Here is a 20,896-nt window from a genome sequence, read left to right as displayed (position 1 = left end):
GAGGAGGAGGAGGAGACTGGATTTATACCTTGCCCTTCACTCAGAGTCTCAGAGCAGTTTACAAACTCCTTTCCCTTCTGCTCCCCACAACAGACAGCCTGTGAGGTAGGTGGGTCTGAGAGAGCTCATTCAAGAACAGCTCTGACAGAACCATGGCTTGCCCAAGGTCATCCAGCAGCTGCAAGTGGAGGAGTGGGGAATCAAACCTGGTTCTCCCAGATTAGAGTCCGCACACTTAACCACTTAACGCACTTAACCACTACATCAAACTGGCTGTACACCAGACTGGCTCTTGTTCCCAAAAGGGGACATCGCATTGTTACAGAACTTCCCAGATCTCTATGGTAAAAACCATAAAGATTCTGAGAATTCCTAGAGTGTTGTGACATCACTTCTGGATGCAACTGGAAGTGATGTCATGAGACACTGCTTCCCACGTCTCATTTTTTTGCTCCCACTGAAGCACAGATTGGTAGAGAGGCCAGGAGATTGCCCGCCAAGACAGGCAACCTAGAATGGAACATTCCAGAAGTCCAAACAGAGTTTTAATTAGAGCAATGCTACTGATTTACAAAACCCAAAGGATGAGAAACCACCACCACTGAACTTTCCCCCCAGAAAGCTAGCAATCATTCATCCTGAATTTTCTCTGTCAACTACATCAGTGGTCTACAGGCGGCTTGTAGAGTCCCGCCTGCTGGGTTGTGAGCTGCCTTTTCCTTCACTGCTTTTTGGAGAGACGTGTTGATAGTGCACATGCCTAGAGGGCAAGGTGGCACACCACTCTTGCTTCTCTTTGCACATATACTGAGAGGAGCAGCAGAACAGCCAGGTGAGATCACTTCGCTATAGAGAGGATTTCTTTTCAGTACAGAAATTCTATGATATGGCTCTTGCTCTCATGTGACAGTATCATTAGGTGATTTCCTGTCAAGTGCATGCAGCACATCAGGTTCCATTCCGCTGCCTATAGTTAAAGTCCCTGGGATAGCTTTATGCTCTGCAGATCACAACCTGCTGGTGATCCCTGGCCCCAAAGATGTCCGGCTGTCCTCAGCCAGGGCCAGGGCCTTTTTGGTCCTGGCCCCAACCTGGCGGAACTCTCTGCCTAATACCACCAGGGCCCTGCGGGATCTTACGCAATTCTGCAGGGCCTGCAAGGCAGAGATGTTCCGCCAGGCTTTTGGTTGAGGAAAGCAACAGTGCTCTATTGCGGCTGGCACCCTCTTCGTCTCCCCCTCCCCTTAATTCTGACCTTGTGTCCCCTCTCCCTCTTCCCAGAAAGTGCCCAGGCAGTCCAGAACTGGGATGTCATTTTTAAGGGCGCCATCTGGGACTTCTTTTTAAAAATTTATTATTCTGATTTTGTTATTTTGCATTCTTAATGTTTTGTATATTCGTTTTATGGCTTTGTGCCTCTGTTGTACATCGCCCAGAGCCCTGCACAAGCTAGGATGGAGCGAGTAATATATCAAATAAATAAAATAAAATAAAGTAGGCTTGGCAGGCCACCTGCTATGGTGGGAGGCCCCCCGCTGGCAACCCTGTGTTGCCATAACTCGGAGGAGCAGGAGGGTAAACCAAACATTAAAAGCTGGTGTCACATGCAGCGTGGCATCACTTTTAGGGAAAACCCAGAGGTGATGTCTCATTGCTCTAGGAATCACTCTAGAGCAATGTGACACCATGTGGTGTATGTGATGCTGGCAGGCACCCCCATGTCCCCTCCCACAAGCTACTGCTGGTTGTCTGGCAACCCTAGGTTAAAGGTGAGTTCCAGGTCTGGAAAGGCTGAAGTTCTCTGAACTATGTTTGAAGTTCCTGTCCCTCTCTAATGGCTCACTCATCAGGAGACTCAGATCCGCCTGGAGTCGGCCGGCTGTAAACTCTTTCCCAGCTGGTTGATTTCTTCCTAAATTATATTGCTGCACAGTTTTTGTTTGATGCTGGCCCACAAGGGGGAGCCAGATGTTGCATTGCTGCAAAGCGTGAGGAGAAACTGGGGAGGAGAAGAAAGGCTTCCAGTGAGAGGGAAGGAAGCGCATTTTGGTTGAATAGCAGCAGCGAGTGAAACACGGAACACTTGAAATCCTTGCTGCCTAAACTATAGCCTTCAATTCAATTTAAAAAAGTGTGCCAAAGTAGAGCTTGACTGTTTACCTGGCACACCATTACAGATTAGTCTCCAGTTTTGTAAATATAATAATTGGCACTTTTCCTCTGCTCTTGACCCTGTTCTGTTCGGTGTTAGAGGAAGGTTTGATCAACTACAGGTTCTTCTGTTTTCAACTGGAGGTTGCCATTCTGCCTTCTTCCCAGAAGGCCAAAGCTACAACCTGATACCAGCTCCTCCCAGCACAGTTTGGAATTTTTTTTTTTTAAATGCCCCTCACAAGCCTGAATTCCAGTGTTTTTGGTCCAGTGCGCCTTCACATAGAAGAGTACTTAGTTATCAACCACACGTTTATTTGCAGCAGCCTTTACCAAAGCTGCCAACCCCTCCCCACCATTTATGGTGTAAGCTTGGATCCCAAAGACTGTCTGGCGTAAAAGCCACTGTGGGGAAAATTTGTAGGAAAACTGACGGGCAAGGGAAGGATTAAGCAATCCCTTACAGACTCTAGGAGCTGCGGTGGCTCAAGTGGTTAAGATGCTGAACTGCAGGCTGTGGAAGGTCAGTAGTTCAGCAGTTTGAGACCCGGGTGCCGCATGACGGAGTGAGCTCCCGTCTCTAGTTCCAGCTCCTGCCAACCTAGCAGTTCGAAAGCAAGAAATTGCAAGTAGATAAATAGGTACCACTTCGGTGGGAAGGTAACAGCGTTCCGTGCGCCTAGGTGTTTAGTCATGCCGGCCACATGACCACGGAAACGTCTTCGGACAGCGCTGGCTCTTTGGCTTTGAAACGGAGATGAGCCCCGCAACCCTAGAGTCGGATTCGACTGGCTTTCGAGCAAGGGAACCTTTACCTTTACCTTTTACAGACTCTAAGACAAATTGCACCACCACCCCACACACCTTTTTTTTGCAAAAAGGCCTCAGAGTGTTCTTACTTTCACCTGTAGTATTGTTTGCCCCACAGAGATGCTAACACTGAAAAATAATAAATTGATGTCCCAGGCAACAAGTAGAGGGAATCGTTCATCAGCTAACAAAGTAGGCTTTGTTTTCCACAGAAGGGCAATTAAAAGGTGTCGCTGTCACGTTCATCCGATGGTTTTCAATAATACAGAGTGATTTTGGGGGGAACTGGGCTTGTTTCATTGGCAGTTTTGAAATGGCCAATGCACTGGCAATCGATTATTCCCACACCTGTCTGCTAATTTGAGGCTCAGTGCAGATGATCAGTGGCCCCAAAATGATCACTCGTGATCCTGAAAGAGCCAGCCTGAGTGTTTTTGGTGCCCTAGGCAAATTATGACTCAGTGTCCTCCCCATTCAACATCTAATGCTTTTGTTTATAAGAAATAAGTTGAATAGAGAAAATAAATTCACTTCCATCTAATTTGGCACCCCTTAAAACCCAGTGCCCTAGGCTGACCCTGGGTTCCGGCAGGATCAAAATCCAGCATGAAGGATGGAATTGTGTGGAACAGAGCCCCCATTTGTTGGACCTATAGGCACAGCCCCTGCGATTCCTGCACTTGTGGGAGCTCCAGTAAAGGAGTGCTGTAATTGGGGCTGTATGGGACTATGGCCTTATATCGAATCAGTGCTTCACACATTCCACACCTCCATGTGAGTCCCTCTGGCCTGTAAATCTGCCAGCAACTCTGTGTGCTCCCAGAGGCAAATTGTGTATATGTCTTCCAAGCACGGGAACTGTGCCCTACTTGGGGTACTGGTATTTATCCAGATCATCCCAAAAGAAAGAATTACAGTGCTGTATTAATACCAGAGGAGGTTCTTTAATCAAGTTTGAATTCTTTTAAGAACAGTATTTCTAAATGTTTTAGCAGGAATCATTTCGAATGCCAATATTAATGTTCCCCAGCTCTCTTTACTTACCATCCCTGGATTCTTTTTCCTTCTATGATTTCTGCATATGGGAAAAACTTATCAGTTCTGCTTCAAATTTTAACCAAAGACCATCTGTTATTTGTAATCATTAGCATCCTTTACAAACTACATTAAAAGCAGAACAGGAATATATACATTGGTACTAACAATGTATAGCTGCGGTGGCTCAAGTGGTTAAGACGCTGAACTGCAGGCTGTGGAAGGTCAGTAGTTCAGCAGTTCGAGACCCGGGTGCTGCATGATGGAGTGAGCTCCCATCTCTAGTTCCAGCTCCTGCCAACCTAGCAGTTCGAAAGCAAGAAATTGCAAGTAGATAAATAGGTACCACTTCAGTGGGAAGGTAACAGCATTCTGTGCGCCTTCGTGTTTAGTCATGCCGGCCACATGACCACGAAAATGTCTTTGGACAGCGCTGGCTCTTCGGCTTTGAAACGGAGATGAGCACCGCAACCCTGGAGTCGGATTCGACTGGCTTTCGAGCAAGGAAACCTTTACCTTACTAGCACTACATAACAGAAGAGGAATGTCACTTCCAAATAAAGGCGCTGATTTAATGGTGGTGATTTACTTAAGGAAAATATGCTTACATTGTTAGATTCTTGGTCAGACTTCATGGTTTCAGCAATGTATTTGATGCCCTCAATAGCACTCTTGACATCTGGGTTTTTGGTAATGGATGACTGGAAATTCATCGCGGCTGGGCCTTGCTTGCCAGAGATCTCGGAAATATCAATGTCTTCGGTAAAAATGCTTTTTTCCAGCTTATTTCTGGAAGGCCGTTTCATTGTTGAGAAAAACATCAGGTTTGGGATTGTGTTGATGAAAATCTGTAAGAGATTACTATTTAGTTTACAAACAATAGATCTGTCAGGAAGAAAGCACAGAGCAGTAGATGCTATCGTTCTATAATCTCAGACTAAAAATATTTCTGTTTGATGGATGCAATAACCAAGGTGGCTGAGGAAGCATCTGTACGACTGACACATTTTTTTCCACATGATTTAGGGCATGATTTTTTCACATGATTTAGAACTCATTTGTTATGAGGGCCAGATCTGACATAAATGAGACCTTGTTGGACTGGGCCATGTGTGTCATAAAATGTAATGCCAGGTAGTGGAGATATAAACTTTATAAAGTACACAAACAGAAAGGGTGGTTTTTTTACTTAAAATAGAAACATGCTTAAAACATCAGCACTCTTGCAATATTTTGTTTACTTAACAGTGTCTGATAACTGACACCTCTTGCTTTAAATTATTGCATCAAAATGTCTGTGCTGCTGCAATCTTGAGTATGCTGTTCAGGAGTGTGTCTGTAAGCTGCAAACCTACAATGACGCAGCAGCAGCAGAAGTGGAAGAAGAAGCAGAAGACAGCCAGTTCCACTGCAGGCCTGACAGAAACCCTCCGGGGGCCTGATCTGGCCCCCGGGCTGCATGTTTGACACCCCTGATTTAGGGCTTTTTCTCACCACCAAGTTTTTCTGCATCTCGTCTTCCTATCTGCATCAAATTTCCCCCTCTTACACACAGTATTGTTTGCCAGTCCTTGCTCTCCCAGTTTCCCCCTGTGTTTTTTCAAACTAACTTTGCAATCGTCTAAAAAAAATGGGGGAACTCTGGAAAAACTGAAAGAGCAATGACCCTTATCACTCATTTGCTTCTTCCCCCCATCAAGACCTATGGTGGCGACCCTGTAGGGTTATCAAGGCAAGAGACTTTCAGGGCTAGTCTGCCATTGCCTGCCTCTGCATAGCGACCCTGGAATTCCTCAGTGGTCTCCCATCCAGATACTTACCAAGGCACCAACCCTGTTTAGCTTCCGAGATCTGATGACACTGGGCTAGCTTGGGTGATCCAGGTCAGACCCTTTTAAATTACAGACCCATTTAAGGCACCCATCATATAGGTGGATGATGAAACTGAGCAAACTACTAGCTTTCAGAATGTAATACCGGAGCTCCATTGAAAACAGAAAAGAAAGAAGGTGGCATAACGTGGTGGGTGTGGCTGACCACGGCTTGTGGTGCACACGCTAAGACCGCTAGCACAAGGGTATCATTGACATGATACTCATATCATTTTAGAGGAGAAATGCAAAGGATGTTGCTGCAGCGCCTTTTTTTAGTTTTTATTTGCTCAACTAATATAGATTGTCTGGTATGCTATCCCTAAGGGAGGGCAGTAATTGGGTCTGCTTCATTGTGTGGGAGGGTGAAATCATTGGCTTTCTCAGTGGATGGAGATTAGTAGGTGTTCCTGGACTGTGCATTTGAGGAAGAATCTAACCTCATACTCCCTCTTGCTCCTTCGTCCCCTTATGGTGCAAACAGCAACTAAAACATGTAAGGGAATATTTAAAAAGTCATATGCACTATTGTGCCTGCCTTAGAGATGCATAACCGTGGCTAACATTTTACTTCAGATCCAAGAATTATTTGTCTTCAGAGCCCTGTGGAATGCCCTGTGGAGGGTTCTAACATCATCAGCTTCAAGATACCTGAGTATGAGGTGACTGGGGGGGGGAATGGGCTGTGAAATTGATTTACAGCTCTGCTAAGGAGACCATCTCACCTTCCTCACCCACTGGGGCATCGTATGGGTACTTGGGGAACGGTGGTGAGTATTGATCACAATGACGGTGATGATGATGGAGGTTATGACGAATACCATGGTGAACAACATGTATTTCCCAATCAGTGGCACGGCACTGGAGGTCGAGGGAATGAGCTCCACAATGACCAGAAGGAAGACAGTCAAAGACAGCAGCACAGAAATGCTCAAGGTCATCTTCTCACCTGCAACAGGGAGTAAATAAATAAATAAATGTGTGAATTAGCTAAAATGAAGAAGAGGGTGAGATGTTCAGAGCCGGGCCTAAATCCCTTAGTCAAGTTAAGAGGAGGCTGCCAGGGGCACAGGGCTTTGTCAGGCGTGGTACCACAACTGTAATTCCCATCTGAGAGATACCCACCAGCCTGAATTCCTTTTTAAAATTAAAATGGCAGTTGATAAGGTATATTTCTCCAAACATGCATTCCAGCAGGTATGATGGATATTCTGGCACAACAACGAACCACAACTACAACACACTAAAATTTCTCTAGGTCTTTAGGGAGTCCAAAATGCTCCACCTACGTTACCTCACTATGATGGTTACAACAACCCTGTAATGTAGATAGTATGATGTCATGGATAGGAGTTGGGCTGAGGCTGGAAGAATAATGGCTTTCCTAATAGGACTGCCACAGGAAGTGGTGGTGGCTACAAGCATGGATGGCTTCAAAAGGGAATTAGATAAGCATATGGAGCAGAGGTCCATCAGTGGCTATTAGCCACAAGGACTCTGGGGCAAGTGATGCTCTGTCTTCTTGGTGCTTGGGGGGGTCAACAGTGGGAGGGCTTCTAATGTCCTGGCCCCACTGGTGGACCTTTTGATGGCACCTGGTATTTTTGGCCACTGTGTGACAGAGTGTTGGACTGGATGGGCCTTTGGCCTGATCCAACATTGGCGTCTCTTATGTTCTTATGCCCTAGCAACATATTAACATTTTCCCTGGTACTTCCCCAGGTCAAATGTGTATTGCAAGTTCTGTGCTGGAAACTTAATCTGGGCTCCATGGTGAACAGGGAGAGGACGTTTTCTGAATCAGAAATGACCCTGGGGAGCACAACTTGCCCCACTGGAAAACCTAAGAATACTCCATTAATAGACATGGAGACTCAGTGGGCATAGAAAGTGCCCCCCAGGGCCCTTTCAAGTCAGAAAGACAAGACAGGGGGGAGGCCTTCTTTTACCTGTGGTCCTGATCTGAATTGGGCCTGTGCATGCCTAGGGTTACATTCCCTAAACAGAACTCACCACATATTTTTAATTGTGCAGACCCAAGGAGGACTCAGGAAGGAAAAGTTACCTGTAGCTAGGTTAACTAGGTTCAAGCCCAGTAGCACCTTAGAAACCAACAAGATTTTTGGTGTATAAACGTTTGAGAGTCAAACCTCCCTTCATTAGAGACCAGATGTAGCTAGGTTCAAAGGCTGCCAAGTGAGTTTGTGGCTGGGGAAAGATTTTGAACCCAAGACATCCCAGTACACATCCAGCCACATTAGCCAGTTATTGCTTTATGTCTTGTTTCACGCCTGCTGATCTTGATTTCATTGCTTGTCTTTTATGACAGTGAACCTGAGGTAACTTTTTGATGTCGGAAAGCAGGGGACCAAATTTTAGAATACATTTGCCAAATTTTCGGCATCCTTATTAGAAGTAGGGGGAAATCTACCTAAAAAAAAAAAAGCTAAATTTTCACAACTGTCAAGAATTCAGAAACTCTGAGTATGTCTCTCCACTTTTAAGTTGCTGTCATGTAACCTCATAAAACATAAAATGGGTGACCGAGGACGTCCAGAAGGGCTGAGATTATTTGCTTTCGCCTATCAGCTGCTTACAGGAAGGTATACCTAAAAATGCACGTACCGGAATCTGTGGGCAGGTAAAACACTAATCCGGTCAAGAATGAGAAGAGGAGGCAAGGAATGATGACATTAACAATGAAGTAGAGGGGCAAACGCTGCATTAGGAAGTGGTAGGTGATATCCAAGTATGGAGTCTCAGTGCAGCAGGCATATACAACCCAGTGCTTCCATCCCCGAAAATCTTTCATGATCCATTCTCCACTTTCCATGAAGTTACTCATGTCTGGACGATCGCTTTCCTGTGGAGAAAGATAAACAATCAATCCACACCACCGCATTATACTGAATTTTGCTAAAATCCAGAACTATCTGGTTTGTTAGCAAACCAATGCTTTAATTAATGTTGTTGTTGCAATACTTGGCTGTTCCTGTGCAGAGCATTTAACCCGGTGATTATCCCAACATTTATTTATGCATGCACTTTTATGTAAGTCGCCCTGAGCCTGCCCTGGTGGGGAGGGTGGGATATAAATTGAAGAAATAATAATAATAATAGTCCAACACTTTACAAACTATACTATCTAGCTAGGAGTCAGTGGATTAACTTTGCTAACACTTCCTATCATCTGATGGTAGTTTTAGTCTGTGATTCTTGAATAGCCACCCACAAAACAATTAAACTACAATAGTAATTACTATTACTATTACTATTATTATGGTTGTTGTTGTTTCGATTTATAGCCCTCCCTCTCCTGCACAACATGGCTCAGGGCAGGTGACAACGTTTCCGAATAACAACATTCTTAAGTTAAAAGCATTAAAAACATTCTGAACAATTCAACTGACATTTTTTCAGATGGCACATTAAAGAACACAGTTTGGGGTCCTTTTCCCCCATGGGGAAGAGATGGATGGAAGAAGCCAGGCTAGCTGGAAATGGTTGCTGTTCTCCACCATAGGCCTAGAGGAACATCTCTGTCCAACAGCTCCTGTGGAACCACATTAAGTCCCAAAGGGCACAGATGTCATTTGGCAGAAACTGGATCAAGATGGGTCCAGAGCCAATGTATCTTCCAGGAGAGTCTGGAGCTGTTCCGCTGCCACTCTCTCAGTTACCTCAACCAGAAACAAAAGGTTCGACACTGGGCAGTAATTGGACGGATCAGTAGGATCCGAAGATGGTTTCTTTAAGAGCGGTGTTACCACAGCCTCCTTTAATCCCCCCCGGGTAGACCCCCGATGATTCTTACGTGAAGATCTTCTGTCTATGACATGGCAGTGTAAAGTCACCCACACAAACACAGGAAGCTGCCTTGTACTGAGTCAGACCATTGATTTGTCAAGGTCAGCACTGTCTACTCTGACTGGCAGTAGCTCTCCAGGGTCTCAGGTAGAGAGGTCAGTATGGGCTCCTCTGACAGACGGTGACTGTCCGGGGTCTCAGGATGAGATCTTTCACACCACCTACTACCAGATCTTTTATCTGGAGATATCAGGGACTGAAGCTGGGACCTTCTGCGTGCAAAGTAGATGCTCTGTCACTGAGGTAGATTCTCTATTGCTCTGGCCTATCACTATGCTTTTCGATCATGGCCTATGACTCATATTCCTAAATTGTCAAGTTGGCAATTACCGGGTTGATGGCAACCTTGGTGCCATCATAGGTCCAGGTGCCCAACTTCATAGAACAGTTCTGCTCGTCGAATGGAAAGTGGGTGACGATGATCTCACAGTAGCTTTTAAATATGGCAGGAGGTGTCCATGTGACACAGCCTGTATAGTCCAAGTGTACTTTGGTAAACTGGACAATCGCAAACTCTCCATCTGCACTGTAAACGGAAAGAAACAAGATGAACATCAGTACTGTGGAAAAATACATATTTTAATTCAGATGTATGGCCAGTCCTGACATTCCCTAATACAGTGTCAGAAATGGAGGAAACAGTAGGGTGACATTGTAAGAATGGGGAAAACCTGGAAAGAGAATGATTAGAGCACAACGTCATGTGGATACCTCACTCCACACACAAAGCACTCTAGTTTGGAAGCCAAGGCAGAGGAATAACCTCTGTGTGGAGGCAGCTAAAGAATGCCTTTGGTTACATGCATGGTTTAGCCATTCTGTGTACCTGTGAGACAAATTCTCCAATCCCAGATCAAGGGGGCAATCTTTGGATTCCTGCAAATCCTAGCATAACATGGAGAAGGGGGACACACTTCCCATAGACAGCAACATTCTGTTTTCAGGTTTCTTTTCCAATCTAAAATGAACCCTTTTTTGTATCTTTTGGGGGCCAACCTGTAGAAGGCCAGAGAGAAGGAAATCAGGAGGCACTTGAACATCCTGTCTACCTCCCCGCTCATGACTTGAAGCAGCTCAAAGCCAGGGGATGAATAAAAAGCCCAAATCATGATTAGGTATTTGCATACTTGGATTGATCATCTCCCTTGTTATGTGGGCCATGTCTAGAATTAATGAGCTAATCAACAGCTCGACTTACTTGTTATACAAAACAAGATCTGGACGCCAGATTTTTTCAGACGGGATGCGGATTTGTTTCACGCCACCGTAATTTTCTGGGTTCCACTTCAAATTTACATCGGTCCATTGCTAGCAAAGGAATTGCAGAGAGTCAAAACCTATTATCCATTTTGCTGAATGTAGCCCTACTGTAGAACAATTATTTGATACCGTGAAAGCATCCCTGTGAACTTGTTCTACTGCCCTCTTTGTTGAAAGTAACTGTTATAATAAACAGAAACCAATATCTCCATTTCCATTTGGAGAATGAGTACCAATTTCTGGTCCATTGTAAGCAGCTATCCAGAGTAAGCATAAATAGTGTAAAAGGAACACATCAATGTTTTTTATAATTATCCTTTACCCCTGGGCTGTAGACAGCCTCTCTCACTAGCAGAACTGCCACATTTCCTGACGGGCTTCAGAATAATGAATGGAAAATCCAATTATTACCTCATCATCGCCAACATGGATTTCTGCGACTCTGTGGCCAAGCCCAGGTATCGGCATGCGTTTATGAATAATTATCTTTTTCCCAGAAGCTTTTGCTTATTTATAGTGAGCAAATATTTCTGTAAATTACCTCCTACCCCCTATAACCACCTTGCTGTAGTAGCTAAAGATAAAATGGCATACTCCCAACATCCTTGTGAGGTAAGAAGTTTCTCAAGCAGTGCTTCCTGAGTTTGGCATCTTTCGCATGTGACCTAACAGGCAGCTTTTTATGCAAGCAAATAAGTATGCCTACAGGGCAGAGGAATTGCAACAAACATCAGATCCCCAGAAACTGACATACTCTACATCAGGGTATTTCTCCTTCAGCCACTTATTGGTCGCTCAGTCTGCCTTGCTATCTCCCCTAAACCAATGTCAAAGGATGGCTGTTAAAATTCATTCGTTCCTTCTGAATGACTATACGGAACTCGTTGAGTTTCTCAACGGCCATCAGAAAGCATTAAAGCAAGGTGACTGGTTGCTTACAAGGTGATCTTTAGGGACTGTCTCCAAATGGCAGGCTATAATGCTCACCATCTCTAATATTAATAACCATTCCAGAGAGTTTACACATACATACAACATTCAACACAATCACAATCACTATTGCACAGCTTGAAAAATTGGAATAAATAAGGCCACAACAACAACTACAGATGTATCGTCTAGTTCAGGAGTCCCAAACCTTTTTCAGCCTGCAGAGACACTTGGAATGCTGACAGAAAGTGATGGACACAACCACAAAATGGCTGCCCTGGGAGGCAGAGCCAGCCAGAAAAATGGCAATGGGTGAAGTCACACATAACTCTGAAAACAGCTTTTCAGCATTTCTGACAAAAGCTCTGTTTAACGAGATGCCTTTTAAAATTAACATACTATTTTAAAAGAATTTCTTGCACACACACAAAATAAGTATACACAAGCGATCTACGAAACCCTCATCTGGCTATATCTGTCTTCATTTTGCAGACATCTTACACAAAAGGGGGGAAAATGCTTCTCCTGGCTTCTTCTTAGCTTTAGAGGAGCCCTTCTGCCATGACTCCATGAGCCCAGACATTTTCAGCCTGTGCTATTTCTTCTAACAATGACAGTTGGTGCTGAAGGGCTGGTCAGAACCAATGTTCCCTCTAAGCTGAGTTAGTGTGAGCTAGCTCACAGTTTTTTAGCCTCCGGCTCACACATTTTTGTCTTGGCTTGGGAAGGATGGCTCCAGAGCAAATTGATTTATGCAGTAGCCAAATTGCTCGCTCACAACTTTAATGCTAGTAGCTCACAAAATAGAACTTTTGCTCACAAGACTCCACTGCTTAGAGGGAGCATTGGTCAGAACTCATTTCCTCTGCCTTCCCACTCAAGCTAGCCAGCTTGCTTTTGCCCCAAGCTGCATCAGTAGTGCTGGGGACAAGAGCCAGCCGGCAGGTTTGGGCAGGCTTCCCCCCCCTCCTGTTCAGGCCAGCTGGCTTTTTCTGGTGCTGCCCCCCACCCCCACCCCAGGCTGAGCAGGTGGGAAGGGAGGATAATGGAGAAGGCCTGAGGCAGATTACATTCAGAAATAAAGATCCACATGCTATGGCTGCTATAGCTACTGAAGCATTTTTTTTTTCTCAACTGCAGAGCCAATCAGAACTCTCCTGGTCAAACCGAAGCCTGCTCCTGGCCCCACCCACTCCCCCAAAATCCTTGTCGGGCACCAGAAAGGTGCCCGTAGGCACCCTGGCACCCATGGGTTATGTTTTGGTGACCCCTAATCTAGTTCATAGAACAAAGAGAGCCAGTTTGGTGTAGTGGTTAAGCGCACAGACTCTAATGACTGGTCTCCAAACTAGACTCACATTTTGTACTTTAAATAAAGTATTTTGATGGACGTTAATTATATTAAGTTTTTTTTCATCTCTTCACAAAGTACAGTACTCTTTTTATAAGGTTCTAACTAGTAAAATTAAGATAAATAATGGCATCCAGTTCATTTTCTCTTACTCTGAGATTTATAAGAATTCTAGAGCTATTCAGAGGGAGTATTAAATGTTTAAACAAAATGATTCTTAAATAAAACGGCTTAAATAAATACATACAACAACAAGAGACGCCGTCAAGCACAAGGAACAGAAATACCCCAATAGCCACTGCAATCACCAAGTGAGTCCAGGGTTGCCACATAGATGCAGGTCATGGGGAAACGCCTTGGTTTGTCTCTTGCTTTGAAAACTCTATGAGGTCACCATAAGTCGGCTTCAACTTGACACTTTCCACCATATACCTTCAAAACCGACATAACTCACAAAAATATCAGAGCCTTCCCTGAGGCAGAGAATCAGAACATTTCCTGAAGCATTTTACCACAATGTACCTTCCCACACTGAGCACAATGGGATAGACCTTGAGAACCACAAACAGAGCACTGCGAGTCAGAGACCACACATTTCCCACCTCCCACTTCCTCCTGCGACCCCTTGCCCCCTCCAAAAATTCACACCCGAGAGTCATAGTACCTCAAGAATAACACGGGATGTAGTGTATCACAAGGGGGTAAATGGTTAAATGTTGTCGATAGAAAGGAAGTACCTGTTTCAGACGCACGTTGGTTGTTACTATTTGATTCACTTCATCCTTAAGAGAACAAAACATCAACATTAAAGAAAAAAGTTTATTCAGGAAATAGGTGGTTGAAATCGTATGAATATTTAAAAAAAAAAAAAAAATCCTTGCCAGTATTGCTTTTCCCTCCCTTTGTGGTCTCCTCTACCATCAAAATTAAGTTGCAAGCTCCCTCTGGGGAGGGAATCTGTTTTTACACTATAAAGCACCGTGTACCATACTTTGATCACACTGTATCGATTAATATTACTCCTGTGGCTACTGGGAAGACTAGTGAAATCATACTGTACCACGTTGATCAACTGGATAAGCTGCAGTCCAACCGTCACTTGAACAGCATCTCGATGATCGTTGACTGGGCGGACAACTTTGTTATAGTTCTTGAATAAGTCTTCAACCAGTCGAGTTTCATGTTCCGAACACAGGACCACAACAGCTGCAGGGAAATATATAGCAACACTTGTAACTCTGCAACAGAATATATGGCAGTATAAACACATGGTTTCTATTCCAACTAAATGAAGGACTACCTAATCTGGATATATTTAATGGCCAACTAATTTTTCTTCCCACCTCCATGCATTCTGTGCCTGAATCAGGAACAGGGAAACTGGTGGAATGTGTCAGAGGCAAGCTAAAGTATTAATTTAGATACCTTGCAGAACAAGCCATTGTCCTCTTATGTTTACGTTTGTTTGCTGAGTAATACCTTCTTCTGGTCAAGACAGGCAGAGGCCAGGGATGGAGTCTTGAGAGCCAATTTGGTGCGGTGGTTAGGAGTGTGGACTCGAATCTGGAAGAACTGGGTTTGATTCCCCACTCCTCCACATGCAGATGCTGGTGTGACCTTGGGTCAGTCACAAGTTCTCTCAGAGCTGTTCTCTCATTAGCAGTTATCAAGAGAGAGCTCTCAGCCCCACCTACCTCACAGTGTGTCTGTTGTGGGGTGGGGAAGGGAAAGGAGATTGTATTGCCGCTCTGAGACTCCTTCGGGTAGTGAAGGGTGGGGTATAAATCCAATCTCTCCTTCTTGATTTACAGTGCAAGCCTAAACAATTACAGCCTTAAACAGTTACTCCCTTCTAAGTCAACTGATTTCATTTGAATCCAGAAACCAGAATTTTAGAAGAAGAAGAGAAGAGGTTGGATTTATACCCTGCCCTTCACTACCCAAAGGTGTCTCAGAGCGTCTTACAAACTCCTTTCCCTTCCCCTCCCCACAACAGACACCCTGTGAGGTGGGTGGGGCTCAGAGAGCTCTTGACAGAAACTGCTCTTTTTCAAGAACAGCTCTTATCAGAACTACGGCTTGCCCAAGGTCATCCAGCCAGGCCAGGTGCAAGTGGAGGAGTGGCCAGGTGCAAGTGGAGGAGTGGGGAATCAAACTCGGTTCTCCCGGATTAGAGTCCGCGCACTTAACCACTACACCAAACTGGCTTTTATTGTGTATACAGCCAAAGACCATCACAATACAGAATTAGGATAATAAAAAAGAAAATAATTCTAATCATACATAGGTAAAAGAGCGATTTAAAAGAATCTTCGCGCTGATTTCATTTGTCTTGGTCCAAGGTCACCCGGAGCATCCATGGCCGCAGGGCTGCCATCAGCACATCCTGAGGTGGGGCAGCTCCTAAGGCCCAGGACTTCCTCTGGGGCCCCCCTGCCAGCATCACCACCTGCTCACCTCCCCTGATTGCTGTGATCATTGTGAAACATCCCACAAGCCGCATTCCCACCTAGATGCCCTGCCCAGCAGAGCCAGGGAAGTGTACATGAGCATCAGGAGGGCTGGAAAATAAGCAAGTGGGTGGGGAAAGGATGGACCGTTAGGCAAAAAGGGAGGAGGAGGAGGAGGAGGAGGAGGTGTTGGATTTATACCCCACCCTTCACTTGGAGTCTCAGAGTGGCTTGCAATCTCCTTTCCCTTCCTCCCCCCCCCACAACAGACACCCTGTGAGGTAGGTGGGGCTGAGAGAGCCCTGAGAGAACTGTGACTGACCCAAGGTCGCCCAGTTGGCTGCATGTGGAGGAGTGGGGAATCAAACTTGGTTCTCCCAGATGAGAGTCTGGCACTCTTAACCACTATGCCAAACTGGCTCTACACCACTACACTAAACACAGGCAAGGAGGTGTGAGTGGGGGGCACGGTGGCAAGCAGAGGAGGGGAGGGCCCCCCCAGGCACTTTCCACCCAGGGCCCACCAAAACCTGGAACTGGCCCTGTATGGCATAGTGGGGGATTGAACCTGATTATTCCAGAATCTGGTCCAGCATGCTGGCTTACCTCTTGTACCTTTCCAGTTGGTTGCTTGCCTGTTTGTTAGTGTGACATGACGCTGTGTACTAAACTGTAATAATTTACTCTAGACCTGCATATGACTCATCATCTAGAGCAGGGACAGCTAAGCCAACTGGCAGCCAACAGGCTGGACCCTTGAAGCATGCCAAAATCTGGACTCAATTGATGGCGTTGACTTTATTATGGAGCCAAGCCCAACTATTTCAGATGCCATTTTGTACCTCAAAATAAACTCCTTCTCCCTGGATCAGTGTTCAGAGAAGAATGCACCCTCCTGACAACACAAAAACCAGTCTTCCTAATCTGGAGGCTGTGTCTTGGTTCCAGTTCTGTTTTGGAAGGACTTGGGGGTGGTTTCTGTGTTTCAGTGAAAGAATGAAGAACAGAGGACAGCTTCCAAGGGAATGTGCTGTAACTCAGAGCCTCAGCAGTAAAGTTAATTGTCTGCTTCCATCTCACAAAGGAGGCGTGCAAGATCAGACCTTAACATCACGGCTTGAAGAATCTGCTTTTCATCCTTCTATCTTCTAAAATATTGTCACATCCAGCTCGATGGAGAGCTCTCATGAGCTCGAAAGCTTGCACAAAGTTTTGTGTCAAATTTGATTGGTCCAAGTAAAAGGTATTACACAGATTTCATTCTTGTTCTTGGGTTTTCCATGGATCAGTGTGGCTATTCAACTTTCTCCCCCCATCTAGAAGCCACCTCTGAAATACTGACTTTGGAACATATGTCCTATGCCACGTTCTCTTTAAAAATGGCATCATTCATTAATATTAATTAATAATTTATTTTATTGTGTTTTGAAAAAACTAGACAAGTAATCAAAGGGGTCAAATTATAACCAAAACTACCAAATACATTATGTCTTTCCCTCAAGAGCATCCTATTAATATTTAACTTTTGTACACTAATTTACAATGTACATCATTGTAGCTACTATGGATGGTGGGAAGACTAAATTATTTACTTATTTAGATATTGGGTAGGTTCGATTCATGGTTCGTTTGCAATTCGGTTCATGGTTCATGACTGAATCACGAACCAAACTATGAACCTACATGAATGGATATGCTGGTTCCCAAACAAAACATGTTTGTATAGTTTTGTGAGCCATTTAAAGTTTAAACCCCTGCGTTCTGCTCCCGGCGAAAGAAGGGATTGAAATGCCTCTGACCCATTTAAACCCTCTGGTTCTGCTCCCCCCTGCTTTAAAGTGGCAGGAAGCAAAACTGGAGGGTTAAATGACTCCATTTAACCCTCTGGTTCTCCCTCTAGAAGCAGTGGGGAGCAGATCAGCAGGGTTTAAATGGGTCAGAGGCATTTAACCCTCCAGTTTTGCTCCCTGCTGCTTTGAATTGGGGGGAGCACAACCAGAGGGTTAAATATGGGGGTGAAGTGCCTCCCAGGGGACATTTCACCCCTCCTTTCTGCTGGCTGCAGCTTTCCCCAGCCAGCAAAAAGCAAGGGGTAAAGTGCCTCCCAGGGGGCACTCCACTCCCTCCTGTCTGCTGGCTGAAGCAAGCTACGGCCAGCTGAAAGATGGGGGTTAAGTGATCCTGGGATGGGACTTCACCCTTTTCTTTCTGCTGACCACAGGGAGCTGCAGCCAGCAGAAAGGTTGGGGTGACATGGTGCCCAGGAAGGGATTTCACTCTTACCTTTCTGCAGCCAGCAGAAAGGTGGGGGTGAAATGCCCCCGGGAAGGCACTTCACCTCTTTGATTTAAACTGTCCTTTCTGCTCCCTATGGTTTTTCATGGGGAGCAGAAAGCAGGGCCATTTAAACATTTGTTTTCTGCTCCCCACAAAAAGCTGTGGGGAGCTGAAAACAGGGTTTACATAACTGAAACATTTAAACCAAACAGCTGAGTGGTGGGGAGCTCCCAGCTACTCAGCTGTTTTTCATAAAGAGCAGAAAGTAGGGGTAAACCCCTACTTTCTGCTCTTCGTGAACCGTCATGAGCCACCACAAATTGCGCTAAAATTTGTGGTAGTTCTTCATGGTTCTTCAGTTCATGAACTTTGGTTCGTAAACCCTGAACAAGTCAAACTTCATGATGCACTTTAGTTTGTCAGCTGGTTTGTGCCCATCCCTAATTTATACCATACTTTTCTTCTCAGTGTGGACTGAGGGTGACTTACAGCATTATTCCCCCCTCATCTATTTTATCTTCACAGCAACAACTCTATAAGGTAGTGTAAGCCCAGTGACTGCCCCAAGGTCACCTAGCAAGCTACCATAGTGTGGTGAGGATTTGAATCAAGATCTCCAAAATGCTAGACTGAAACTCTAACTACATACCATGTATACATATTTTAATTAAAAATGAATATCATCGATAACTGGGAGGAGGAGTCAAAAATTAGATGTCTCAGTGATGGAATGATAGAAGGATAATTTCTTGTAAATCTTGAGGTGGAACTGTAACATCGCCTTGGGTTTTCCAAGCCTTTTGTGCATGGACTAATATCCTGAGGAGGTTCAACTTTCTCCATTCATAAATTGCTGGTGCTATTCAAAATGCGTTGCACCAGACAGGGGATCATATTAAATGAAACATGCCAATGAGGCTCCCACAAGGAAAAAACAGTGTCTCCTATTTCTTCTGCAGACCGGAAAGGTGTCCTATTTCAGAAGGTCTACGATGACCCTGCATTCATTTCTAGGTCAACTTACATTAGCTTTTAGTTATTTAATTATGACATTTGTCAAGACACTACATGTGTCAGACAACTCTACCCTGTTCTATTCAGCTAGGGCATAAATTTATGTATATTCATTTGGGGGCAAAGAGAATGAACATTGCAAAATACTCGTAATCTCTCATGAGCAATTTGACTGGAATGATTAACAAGGCCTTCCAAAACACATGTTGCTGTCAATCATTTTGGCTTCCTTATCAGAGTGCTATATAAATGAATGAAAATATCCACCCCATTACCTTGTAGCTAAAAAACCTCAATGCCCTTCAAATCCCCACAGATTTTTACATCATCTTATGCCTTGATTGCAAAACAAGAGATAAGAACAGCAATCTTTAAGTTCACTGTTAGTTCTTAATGTTGTTCATTGTCATGAGCACACTTCACTATCACACTTCACTGGTTATGGTTAGGGGAAAAAATATTCCATGTATATATTTCTTAAATACCTTGCATCCAGCAGAAAGTTCATGCAGCTATACTCAGAATGTCACTTTAGTAAACGCATCTTCTGCCTTCGAGAACAGCTGTACTGCGCAGTAACTAATAAGCCAAATGAAAATCATGCCATCAGTTGAAATGGTTTACCTGACCCAAGGAGCAGAAGGATAGCTAGACTGTGGACGTCCATCCCTTTTCCTCGCCAGTACAAATCCTTGTGCTTCTCAAGAGTTCACAGTCTGTCCCTGACAAATGTTTTGCTGTTTCCAGCTCGGGTACTGTGGAACTGTGACCAGGGAGCGATTGTTTTACGCCACCTGTTTAGGGGAATGGCAGCTGAAAGATGCCGGTCCATTTTGGAAACAGGAACAGTCTATTTTTGCCAAAGCCAAAATCTCTCTGGCTTACAGTTGGAATTCTTTTTTGTCTAAGTTACAGATTCCAGGATGTGGACTTACTGGGTCTCTAGGTCTAGCAGCTTTTCGGAATAAGTACCTCTGATTTCCTCAAGGCTTCTTCTATATAACATAAATCCTCCTGGATTAGACCAATGGTTCAGCATCCTGTTTCACAAACAACCAACCTACTGCCCTGGAGGACCAGCAAACAGAGCACAGAGACAGAGGCATTCCTCTAATGTTGCCCCCAGCACTGGTATTCAGAGATTTCCTGTCTCTGACTATAGAGGTTCCACCTTATTAACCATAGCTAGCAGCAGGGCTATTTTTGGGCAGGAACGGAGTTTCGGCTGGCTCCCAAGTTGGCCACACCCAGCAGGAACTCATTAGCATAATAGGCCACACCCAACAGCAGAAACGCATTAGAATTGGCTACATTAGGGGTGTGTGGCCTAACATGCAAAGGAGTTCCTGCTATAAAAAAGCCCTGGGTTTTGACCACAAACAAGGTCAACAGAATAAGAAGCAAAAGGTGGGCGTGGCTGGATTACCACACTTCCGGTAACATGGGTGTGTGGCCTAATATGCTAATGAGCTGTGCTGTCAGGGCTGTGGCCTAATATGCTAATGAGTTTCTGCTGTTGGGTGTGGCCTATTATGCTAATGAGTTCCTGCTGGGCTTTTTCTACAAAAAAAGCCCTGGCTAGCAGCCACTCATGGATCTCTCCTATAGAGCTGCCTGCATGATGCTGACAACAAGCAGAAGACTGGTAGGGACTTGCCAGCAACGTAGTGATGTTATCGGCACTATGATGATGTCACTTCTGGGGTGACTGGAAGTGACATCATTGTGCTGCCAAGGATTCCTTAGCATCTAGCCAAAACTCTATGGTTTAACAACAGAGTTTTGGCTGAATACTGCAGCATCCCTGGTGTTGTGATGATATCACTTCCAGTCACCCCAGGAGTGACATCACCACAGCATTGACGGCCTCATTCTCCCCC

General features: G+C 44.8%; 1 protein-coding gene across 1 annotated transcript in view; it reads right to left on the bottom strand.

Annotated features, from left to right (window-relative positions):
* CHRNA1 (cholinergic receptor, nicotinic alpha 1) overlaps window positions 1-19,936 on the bottom strand; it is a 21,004-nt gene extending 1,068 nt beyond the window's left edge. Inside the window, exons 1-8 of the mRNA XM_015426640.1 lie at window positions 19,641-19,936; window positions 14,336-14,481; window positions 14,013-14,057; window positions 10,933-11,042; window positions 10,065-10,260; window positions 8,493-8,730; window positions 6,593-6,816; window positions 4,605-4,844 (exon numbers count right to left, since the gene is read on the bottom strand). Coding sequence (XP_015282126.1) covers window positions 4,605-4,844; window positions 6,593-6,816; window positions 8,493-8,730; window positions 10,065-10,260; window positions 10,933-11,042; window positions 14,013-14,057; window positions 14,336-14,481; window positions 19,641-19,683 — 1,242 coding nt within the window. The 5' untranslated portion in view covers window positions 19,684-19,936. The remainder of the gene's footprint in view (window positions 1-4,604; window positions 4,845-6,592; window positions 6,817-8,492; window positions 8,731-10,064; window positions 10,261-10,932; window positions 11,043-14,012; window positions 14,058-14,335; window positions 14,482-19,640) is intronic.
* Between the last annotated feature and the right edge of the window lie 960 nt (window positions 19,937-20,896).

This window comes from Gekko japonicus, unplaced genomic scaffold, assembly GCF_001447785.1.
Source record: "Gekko japonicus isolate JY-2015 unplaced genomic scaffold, Gekko_japonicus_V1.1 scaffold2078, whole genome shotgun sequence".
Taxonomy (NCBI): domain Eukaryota; kingdom Metazoa; phylum Chordata; class Lepidosauria; order Squamata; family Gekkonidae; genus Gekko; species Gekko japonicus.
The sequence above is the reverse complement of the archived record's forward strand: the minus strand, read 5'-3'. Positions and strand labels throughout refer to the sequence as shown.